This window comes from Phoenix dactylifera, unplaced genomic scaffold, assembly GCF_009389715.1.
Source record: "Phoenix dactylifera cultivar Barhee BC4 unplaced genomic scaffold, palm_55x_up_171113_PBpolish2nd_filt_p 000366F, whole genome shotgun sequence".
Classification (NCBI taxonomy): domain Eukaryota; kingdom Viridiplantae; phylum Streptophyta; class Magnoliopsida; order Arecales; family Arecaceae; genus Phoenix; species Phoenix dactylifera.
Window position 1 is genome coordinate 72,321 of NW_024067820.1, and position 10,362 is coordinate 82,682.

The window sequence follows — 10,362 nt, forward strand, 5'->3', positions numbered from 1 at the left end:
GTTTGGAAGGACTTCCGCAGCGGTTGGACGCTCTCTGACTATCTATTACCGGGGCGCTATCAGGTGAGGGACTGCGACCGATCTCTCTTCTCCTCCTCCCATGGCGTTTCGAAACTTAAGATTTCTAGGGTTTCTCCGCCCTCTCCATGCACCCAGGTACCCTCTCTCTCCCTCTTCCTCCGCTCGATTTCTCTCCATAGATCTCCTCGAGGAGGCTTCGAGTGCCCTCGAACCATCGCGTGCCACGGTCTCCGAGCGATTCGTCCTCGAAGAGCTCTCCGATCTCCTCCCGATCGACCTTAAACCCTCGAATCCTCGCGCTTTTGCGGCGAATCCAGCTCGAGAATCGACCCCAACATGGGTTGGGGATCGCCTCCTCTCGGCTGATGAGAAGCTCAGAGGGGTTTTCCTTCAGAAGCTCAGAGGGAAATCCGCTGTCGAATCCGCCCTGTCATCGGCCGGTGTTGATGTCACGGCGGATGTCTTCGTAAATGTATTGAATAGGGGAAATTTAGGAGGTGCGGCGATGGTTTTGTTCTTTAATTGGGCAGTAGAGCAGCCAAATATGTCATCTTGCGTTGAAACCTATAATGTAATGCTGAAGGCGTTGGGAAGAAGAAAATTTTTCGAGTTTATGGAAGAAATATTGGTTCAGATGAAGAACAATGGGATCGAACCCAATTCGGAAACTTTAGAGATCGTAATGGATTGCTTTGTGAGGGCTCGACAAGTTTTTAAAGCAGTTAAATTTTTCAATAGATTGGAAGAGATTGGAGCTAAATCTGATTCGGAGTCACTCCATATACTGGTTAAGTGTCTCTGTCGTCGGTCTCATGCCAAGGTTGCTAGCTCTTTATTTAACAGAATGAAAGGAAAATTACCCTCCGATAACATGTCATATAATGAAATTATCGGTGGATGGGCCAAGTTTGGTAGAGTTGACAAAATAGAGAGTTATTGGATAATGATGATGGCTGAAGGATTGAACCCTGATACCGTTACATATAGTCACCTTATTGAGGCATTAGGAAGAGCTGGCCAGACTGATGATGCTGTTCATGTCTTTGAGAAGATGGAGGAGAATGGTTGTGCTCCAGATACCATGGCTTATAATGCGATGATTTCTAATTTTATTTCAGTTGGAGATTTGGATAAGTGTATTCAATACTACAAGGATATGTCTGAAAAGAATTGTCTGCCAGATATTCATACATATAACAAATTGATTAGTGCTTTCCTGAAAGTTAGAAGGGTGGCAGATGCTCTTGAAATGTTTGATGAGATGTTGAACCAAGGAATTCTCCCTAATACTGGCATGATTACTGATTTCATCGAGCCTTTGTGTAGTTTTGGGCCTCCTCATGCTGCTATGATGATTTATAAAAAGAGTAAAAAAGTAGGTTGTAAATTGTCAATGAAAGCTTATAAGCTTTTGCTGATGAGGCTTTCAAGGTTCGGTAAATGCGGGATGGTGCTGAAGATCTGGGAGGAGATGCAAGAGAGTGGTTATGCTTCTGATAAGGAGGTTTATGAGTATATCATCAATGGACTTTGCAATATAGGGCAGGTTGACAATGCTGTGCTTGTGGTGGAGGAGTCACTGCAAAAAGGCTTTTGTCTTGGAAAGGTTGTTTGTAGCAAACTGAACAGCAAATTGCTGGAGATGAATAAGGTGGAGACTGCATACAAGCTCTTTCTGAAGGTCAAAGATGCACGAGTTAATGCCAATGCACAGAGCTTTTGGCGTGCTAATGGGTGGCACTTTTGAGCTTGGCGTCCAATTCTACTTTTTCCTCTGCAGTTGTAAGTAATGATTTTTCTCATTAGATGTAAAGTAGTGTTTTACTATCCTCTAAAATTTTAGCTGCTTATATTGGCTATGATAGTTATGTCTCTTTAGTGATAGCTGCCTCAGGCATGTTAGAATGCAGAACCGAATCAGTTCATGGAATGCTTCTTTTGGCTAGTTGATGGTCATATAGTATTTCATCAGGGAATTTGTTTATGGAATAAAGTTAGACCATATTTTTCTAGTTGCCAAGACAGTTGACAAATCAATAACCAAGAGATAGTTCAGAGTTCAGAATTTATTGGGACAATAATTAGCAATTTAGGTTAGTGCATTATGTTAAGAGGCTCATCTATTCATGCTCTATGTTTCTGTATTCATTATCCTTGCATTTTATCTTTCAGTGTATGTTCTAGAAGTAAGCTGTGGATGTGTGCAGGATTCTAAATACAAGTCATTGTAAATACGTCACTGAATTCTTGAATTATTTGAGTCATATTTGAACTTAGCTAACAATTCTAGTTATCATAAGATTTGATACATCCTCCAAGTTTTGATTGATTAATTGATAAGGGAAGGTTCAGCTGTAGCTACATTCAGATAGGTCAAATTAGAAAGAGAAATATATGAAGAGCAAATTTCTTTTATTAGAATTTACTTTGTGATTAAGAAAACACGTCCTAAGAGTGTTGAATTTGGATGTTATTTTACTTGCTAATATCGCTTTCTTTTTCATTTCTTTTCATATGCCAGCTTTGAGGAGATATCCATATGTCATCAAAGTGCTAAAGTCATGATACTATACAAGGAAAGCTTGTCACTTCTTATCTGCTTGAATGAGAACTGTGTGTGTATTTTGTATTGAAATGACTCTGCATCACCATCATAATGCAATAATTTTTGTGATTTTTATTAGTTACTATATCTGTAATTACATTTGAACCTGATCTTGTCTTTTACTGATTTATTTGACATTGATTCATCTGCTTCTTTCAAGATGTGTGATTTTTTTTAATATATTTAGCTATCTCTTTAATGTGGTCTAACCCCTAGGATTTTAAATGAGGCATCAAGTTGGTACTCTATGTTTAGTTCTCTAGATGACTAATTGTCTTGTTAGGTGTCATTTTGTTTTCAGATCGGACTTCTTGGACTTCTTATTTATATTCCCTTTTCTTCCTTGTTTCTTTCTTTTTTCTTTTGATTCAGGCAGGTTTTAGTTTGGAAGTCAAAGTAGGACAGTCAGGAGCAGTTGTTTGGCTAGTTGGCAACTGCATAGGTGTTCTTGAGGACTAGATTTGATTAAGAGGGCTGTAGGCTGGCCATTGCAGCAAGCCTTTGTGGACTATCTGGGAAATTCTTCTCCTATTCTGACTAGCAATAGTGTTAATTCTTTTATTGGTTATAGGCTATGGAAATCTTATTACAGTCACCATAGTTGTGTTATAGAGCAAATTAACTGTCTTTGAGGGCTTAAAGAAAATCCAAAATTTGTAACTTTATATAAGTTAAAAGGGAAACCACTTTGAGCTCAAATCTCCTGGTTTGTCCGCCCTGTCCTTTGTAAGCAAGGAAGGTGGTACTTGTAGCAAGAGTGATTTACTTATAACCTGAAGATCAGTAAGGTTTCAGCTAGTTATACAATAATTTTCGCATCAGCTCTTGTACTTTTCTTCTTATGTTGAGTTATGGTACCGCATGCATTTATCCTATGGATTAATCTACTGAGACTTATATTCTTGACTTGGTCATGTCTTTCTCCTTTGCACAACATAAAAATTATGTATTACACTGTTATTTTGCATATTATGTATTCTACCTAGAAAACACTTAATCTACTAGATTATATTGTGGGTTGAAACTCTCTCTCTCTCTCTCTAACTCTAACTTGGCCAATAGGTGAATGCCATATAGGAGCTTACATAAATCCTTAAATTTGTTACAGGTTATCTGCTTAATTTGCTGTGTTAAATATAAAGTCTTAGGCATGACACTTTTTAAATGATAAAATGGTGCACTGAGTATTATTATATCAATGTAATACATGCATTATAGATGTCATGATTGTGCCTGTTTGGTTGACGGTCATTGACCAGTAGTGTGAAATGTTAATGTTGTTTGGCAACTTGTTTATGCCATCTTAGGTAGCTAGTATTTATTTTATTTGATCACTGATGAATGCTTATAATGTGAAAATTGTTCTTTCTAAATTATATAATCTACCATTTCAACACTTTCACAGCAAAGTTGGTTCTATATCATTTCCTTGATTACTTCTGCTGATGTTGCCACTTGCCAGCTTGCTATTATTTCTATAGTATTTGAATTCTGACAAAAGTAATTTGGTGATTCTTCACATGTTATCTGTAGCTATTCACTATTTTCATAATAAGATAGTATTTGTATTAAACTTATAACTTTTTATGCACGTATGCGTTATATCTAAATATAATTCTATTAATTTGGAATTGCTAAGTGCTTTTCTCAAGCAGATCATATCCTAGAAATATCACTGCCTTTCTTTATCCAGCGAGCTATTTTAATAGAAGCTTTGAGAAAAGACCTGTTGGATTATAATTTTTAATTCATTCTCAACCTTTTGCCGTTATACATGGCACCAGTATAAGCTAGAGGTAGTCTAATCTGGGTCTACATTGAGCGGTATAGCGTGCCTTATCTTTCAGTTTCTCATAACAAATACAGTTGGAATCATCACGACCAGACGCAGCCTTCTAGTAATTGATGTTCATGATATCTTCATCAAGAGGAGAAAAACATGAGTTCTTTTATTATATGCTTGCATCCTCATATTTTTGCTATTAGCTGTCGTACTTTACTGGTAAAGGTACCGAGTTATCACTCTGCTGCATTCCTGTACCATTTGCCTTATCATTGCATTTTGTGGAATGAGACCTATGACTGTACTGCCATAATATAAGCCCAAACTAGTTTTAAGATATCATAGGCATAGTCTTGCTTAAGTGTGCTAGTACAACACTGCTGTCATTGCTATGAAGTTCGTTTATGGCATGACTTCAACAAGAAAATTTGTCTATCAGCTCTTTTTGGACTACTCTGTCGGGTTCTCTCCTTGCCAAATGTATGCAGTCCAAGCCAGTTAAAAAAGGTGATATGTTGAAACCTTGTCATGGTGGTTTTGCTGAACAAGTCTGTCTTGCTCCGCACATGATATCACTCCTCTTCTTGAATTAACTAAGCATATTGTAGAAGCCAAAATAAGTTGTGTACTATATTCCTTTGTTATAGTATCTGGTGTTGCAGTGAACAGTAACCAACATGCCTTATATCAAATGTGTGGTGTGATTGAGTACATCTTATACATTCTATTGAAATGATGGGCCACATTTTAAATGGTTTCAGTTTGTTGTACTTGCCTATGTGTTAGGTTGACATCAATAGAAGTCCATTCTTAGTTTTATTCTCTTTTTGTTTATATAGATAGTAATGATGCAAGTATTTTCCGCTCAGATCTTGTTTGCTGATTTTAAGAACTCGTTTGAATCATACAGAGTATGCGGTGATTATGCGAACATTTGGAGTGCCACTTGAAACTCATTTTTGGAGGTGAGTTTTGATGTACATGGAAGCTTGCATTGTGTTGCAGTCCTCTCTTTCTTTCTTTTCATCATTATAATTATTTAATCAATTTTGTTTATCAAAGTCAATGCTTTGATCCAAAGTACATGGTAACCAACAATACACACCTCTGAGGCTCCTTACTTCTAGACAGCTTGGATTTCAAATTAATAGTACTGTGTGACTGTAGCAGTTATTTCTGTGGCTGTTAAGAGAGCACAGAAAGTTTTGAGAACCTTTAATTTCATGTAACAGATAAATAGGAGTCTTACTGTTGCACTCAGCCTCTTCCTCCATCCATTTAAGACAGATTCTAGGAGATCGAACTTTGTCTACAGAAGAATTTTTTATACTTTTATCTAGATCATGCATTCCAAACTGATATTGGTCTGGCATAAAAAAAATAAATATTTTTCTGTGATTAGTTGATTTATACCTCTTTTTTGCAATCAAGATAAAAAGGTTAATTTCAGCAATATATAGTTGTAACAATATTATTTTTCTCTGACTTATTAAATAAATAAAAGATCATTGACTTTTGTTTAACTCTCCGAGTCTACTTTTTTATATATATTTAGGGAAGCACACCTCCATGTTAACATCCCCTTAGTATGATGAGACAATGGCTATATAAATGAGTTTAGTTTAAACTGATTGAGTTTATTGAGATCAACTGCAACTTTGTCCACCATCATTATCACGTGTGACTTTCATTTCTCCTACTTTATCGTGTTGCTGCACTTAGTTGATTTTATTATCAAATATCATATTGATTTAGCTCTCCAAGCAATAATCTCAATTCATAGTGAATTTGGGAGAAGTGATTGAATGCAATCTGCCTATCCTGCAGCAATGGTGATCTTATGCATATAGTGTTAACTTCTTTGTATCATGTTCATATTGCATTTAAATCCTTCCATTTTCCATTTTCCATATGCTCTAATTTGCACTGCTTCAGTTTGACATTATTAAGGAAGAAACAGCAATACTGCTAGTCATAGTTTGAAAACGTATATACACTATTACCATCTTCTATTAGTGGGCTTCTAACAGAATTATGGTCATGATGCCACCTTTACTTAATTGACGGTTCTACATGGCCATACTTTTGAACCATTACTTCATGTTATACACAGTGCCTTCATTTTTTGGGATCAGCCACCATCCTGCACTTACAGACATGCTTCTTTTATTACATGGTTTTCTAACACCAATTTTTTCTTTTTTCTAATTAAGTGGGAGGATTGTGCACCACTATGTCCCAATTGTGAATATTCTGGGGACAGTGCTAAATGAATGAGTGACTCGTGTACCTTCTTGCTGGAGTTTGGCTTTGATTCTGCATGATGAACTTATGTTACTTTTTTTAAGGTAAATGTTTGTTCTCTGTCTCATTATTCATAAGTACATTACTACGTCAAGCATTCTGGGCAGCTGCTATAATTTTTAAAGAGCTTGAATGAAACCTGCAGGAACTGCAACCTCCTTTGAAAATGTTGGTTCCTGTGTGGAAGGCCGTGTGACATGAACACTTTGCGGCTAATATAAGTTCTGGCACGCCAAGGGAGATTGATTATACATCATAAGTTAAATAGCAGTGTTATATCCAACATATTCCAAAGCAACTGCTGTTGCGTACGTAGACTAAGCATGTCATTCTGTGAACCAACTCGTATTCAGTGCAGCTTGCTTGATAGATAAAAAGGGAGGGTCGAACTCTTGAGAAACATGGTCCCTTTCAATGATCGCTGATAAGTTTAAGACGTCATGCAGTTTGGTTTGTCTTCAGTACTATAGTGCTGAAGCTGATAGTTCAGTAGTAATCTTAACTCTTTTGAACCCTCCTTCAGTTATGTATCCTATTTTTCTTTTTTCTTTCCCTTTTTTGTTTTAGAGAGAGAGAGAGAGAGAGAGAGAGGGTGACCCATGAATTCATTTCATGAGAGCCCAAGTTTTGTATCTTAATATCCTACTGAACTTGCATTAAGAAAAAAAAGGCAAAATGACATTTTTTTAATGATTCTGGGCAGCACGTCTATCCCCTTCAACATGCAAATGGTTTTGTTCTTCTCAGAAGGCCTCCCTCAAAATCAAGCTCAGTATGATTATCGAAGACTTCTTTCTTTCCCGTGAATCCTGTGAAGCATAGGCAAGCGCGTCTTTTTAAGCCCAGCATTGTGCCCACTCAATCACCCTGGAAGCATTAAGCCTATTTTTTGCGATTACTGTAATGTATCCAACTCTTGCTTGCCTAGCCGTTGGATCACCAGTTCGGGATAAATCTTGCTTTGGAGCCTCGACCCTTTTAAGCTTCCAAATTTCCTGGTTTCTACTCAAATAGACAGAGTTAAAAAATTATATTATTCTATTTTATTAATTTTAAAAAAGTATATTATGAATATCAAAGATAGTAACGGGATTACAAACATTCAGAGATCGATGATTACGAATAAAACAGATTGAGTAATATAATAATCTATGAAGGCCTTTGCAAGAAGTTATTGTTAAAATAAGAGTAATTATTACTTATATTCACACCCCAAACACGAGACGATATGACTTCTCTCGAGGGCCAAGTCACGCGCCTGAAAAAGGCTCAAATCTAGTGACCTTTACAGAAGTCATCGTTCAAAAGCCTGCGCCGTTGACTCCACGGCAACTTATTTTAATTGCAGTCCCAAATCCTGATCCAGCCGGGATTGCAACCCAACCCGAGTTCGCAAGGCCGCGCGTAATAAGAGCACACCAACCCGCTAAATGAAACGTTACTCCGTTAGTTATTCTCATTCGTGGTGGCCGGAGCTTGAACCTATCGCCATTACGAAAACTGAAACAGATCACTCAGAGATTCGAGAGAGTCGACGTTGGTTATTCTCATTCGTGGTGACCGGAGCTTGAACTCATCGCCGTTACCACAACCGAAACAGATCACTCAGAGATTCGAAAGAGACGCGGCGAGCAAATGGGAGAAGACACAGCGAAAGCAACTCGATAACTCAGAAAAATGTGGCGAAAAAAAGCTTCCCTTTTCGGTCTTTTAGACAAAAACCAAACCCCAATTATGAGGATATCAAGCCACGACCCACCAAAAAAAACAGAAAAACAGATAAAAAAGGAAAAACCAGAGAGAGAGAGAGAGAGAGAGAGAGAGAGAGAGATCGAACGGTGCCGGCACTCAGGTAACGAGGTAGATGGGCATCGGCGTCGGGGCGGCGGCGGAGGCGGAGAACCGGTGGCCGTCAACGACGTTAAGATCCCGGAGACTGAGATACGGGATCCCCGCCGCCCCGACCTCCGCCGCAGCCAGCGGCCCAGAGCTGGGCCGGCTGGTGCGGCACGGCGTGCTCGACCCCGCGCTCTCCGTCGCGTACACCGGTCCGGATACCTCCCGGTAAGGAGAGAAGTAGCTCTTCGGACGGCGGTAACCGGACCCAACGTCATCGTCTTCACCGGCCTTGGCGCGCTTCCAGAAGAAGAGGGCGGATTTCCACCACCAGCGGCGCTTCTTGCGGGACTTGGCCTCGTCCTTGGAGATGGGCTTCTGGAGCTTGAAGTGGAGCGCGTCCAGCGACCGCGCCTCGCTCCTCTTGCCGTGCTTCCGTGCCTCCTCTAACACCTTTAATTCAGGAAAAAAAAGAAAAGTGAGGGCTAGAATGAGGAGAAGAAAACGGAGCAGTTAGGCGATGAACCTGGAAGTAGCCGATCTGGGGATCGAAGCCGTAGTCGCTGTAATGCTGGGGCTCCGGCATTGGGAATATTGGGGATTTGCTCATCTTTTCTTCTTCTACTCTTTCTTTCCTTCTTTAGAGAGAAAGAAGAAGTGGAGGAAGCGGAAGGGCTCCTCAGCTCTTCTTATGTTCTCGAGGGGTGGGGGGTCCTACGCCATGGGGAGATGGCCACGGGGATTCCAAAAACGCCCATGGTCGTTGGGCTTAATTGCTGAAAGGCCAGAGCAAGTGTCCGTTGCCTCGTTCGTTTTGGTGGTCCCGCCGCAATCGGAAGGTTGCCAGCTCGGAGTAATAAAAAAACAAAATTCTTATTAATCTTGCGATCTCCAAAAGTCCAAAATAGTTGGTTGATTGTAAGAACTGCTAAACACCATTCTCTCTGACCTAATGAACTACTAAAACCTAAATTTGTCTTTTATTATAGAAAATTTACTATGCCTCTTCTATTGGTTAACTTTGAAACAAAAGGTATCTAAAATTATTGAATTTTTTATCATTAAGAAACATGCTGCCAGATATGTCCAATTGCGTACCCATGTGATGCTTGACTCCTTAGTTAAATAGTTTAAGAGCGGGACTTTGAGAAGAAATCTGTACAAAAAAGCTGAAAGAATAAGTAAATTAAGAAGCAGGACACGATACAAAGTTTTGACCATGCTTGCGTAGGGTATACTCCTAGGGCCCTTATTGTTAATCCAACTTTTAGTTTACAGGAAGGAAAATACTACCAATTAAGCATTTTGATTAGTTCGAGTAATCAGGCTTAATCTTTTATTGTATGACACGGGGTGGGAATCCATAGATCACTACTCCACTCTTTGTGCGATTCCTCCTCCATTACGGCATACGGCGGTGAGTCCGAGCCTAAGAAATCACTCACCTATCAAGGGGAACTTTTTCTTTTTTTTTTGCTAAAGCTCAAGGGGAACTTTGGTAATTGGCCTAACCGCTAAGGTCCGGAGAGGGCAGTGGCGTGAATTCGTTGAAGAGGGAATCATATCAGCTCCTACAAGCTCTACTGTCAGACAGCAGTGGCGTTTTTGCGGGTACCAAACACGATGCTCCCTCCATGATATATCCATGCATGCACTCCTTTTAATTCTCTTCTTTTGTATTTAACGTTTTCATAGGAACAGGCTGCCTCCACTTATGAGTAGAGGATGTCACGGTCCTGCTCTCGTGACCCTGTGCACCCGCAACCTCCAAAAAAAAATAAAAAAATTACATGATTATTATAAGATCTGTTGA

General features: G+C 39.3%; 2 protein-coding genes across 2 annotated transcripts; one reads left to right on the top strand and one right to left on the bottom strand.

Moving 5' to 3' along the window:
• LOC120105773 (putative pentatricopeptide repeat-containing protein At5g43820) lies at positions 1 to 7,756 on the top strand. Its single transcript, XM_039118508.1, has 4 exons — positions 1 to 1,803; positions 5,320 to 5,374; positions 6,623 to 6,757; positions 6,859 to 7,756. The coding sequence occupies exon 1, from the start codon at positions 101 to 103 to the stop codon at positions 1,766 to 1,768; it is 1,668 nt and encodes a 555-aa protein (XP_038974436.1). The 5' UTR covers positions 1 to 100; the 3' UTR covers positions 1,769 to 1,803; positions 5,320 to 5,374; positions 6,623 to 6,757; positions 6,859 to 7,756.
• Positions 7,757 to 8,349: 593 nt separating this feature from the next.
• On the bottom strand, positions 8,350 to 9,203 carry LOC103711418. The gene is made up of 2 exons (XM_008797553.4): positions 9,076 to 9,203; positions 8,350 to 9,002 (listed from the first exon to the last, which is right to left on the bottom strand). The coding sequence occupies exons 1-2, from the start codon at positions 9,157 to 9,159 to the stop codon at positions 8,562 to 8,564; spliced, it is 525 nt and encodes a 174-aa protein (XP_008795775.1). The 5' UTR covers positions 9,160 to 9,203; the 3' UTR covers positions 8,350 to 8,561.
• Between the last annotated feature and the right edge of the window lie 1,159 nt (positions 9,204 to 10,362).

Excerpts from the sequence above, each read along its gene's own strand:
- LOC103711418 (XM_008797553.4), bottom strand. The coding sequence starts at position 9,159 with ATGAGCAAATCCCCAATATTCCCAATGCCGGAGCCCCAGCATTACAGC. Across the intron at positions 9,003-9,075 it reads CCCAGATCGGCTACTTCCAG|GTGTTAGAGGAGGCACGGAA; the intron begins GTTCATCGCCTA and ends CCTGAATTAAAG.
- LOC120105773 (XM_039118508.1), top strand. The coding sequence starts at position 101 with ATGGCGTTTCGAAACTTAAGATTTCTAGGGTTTCTCCGCCCTCTCCAT.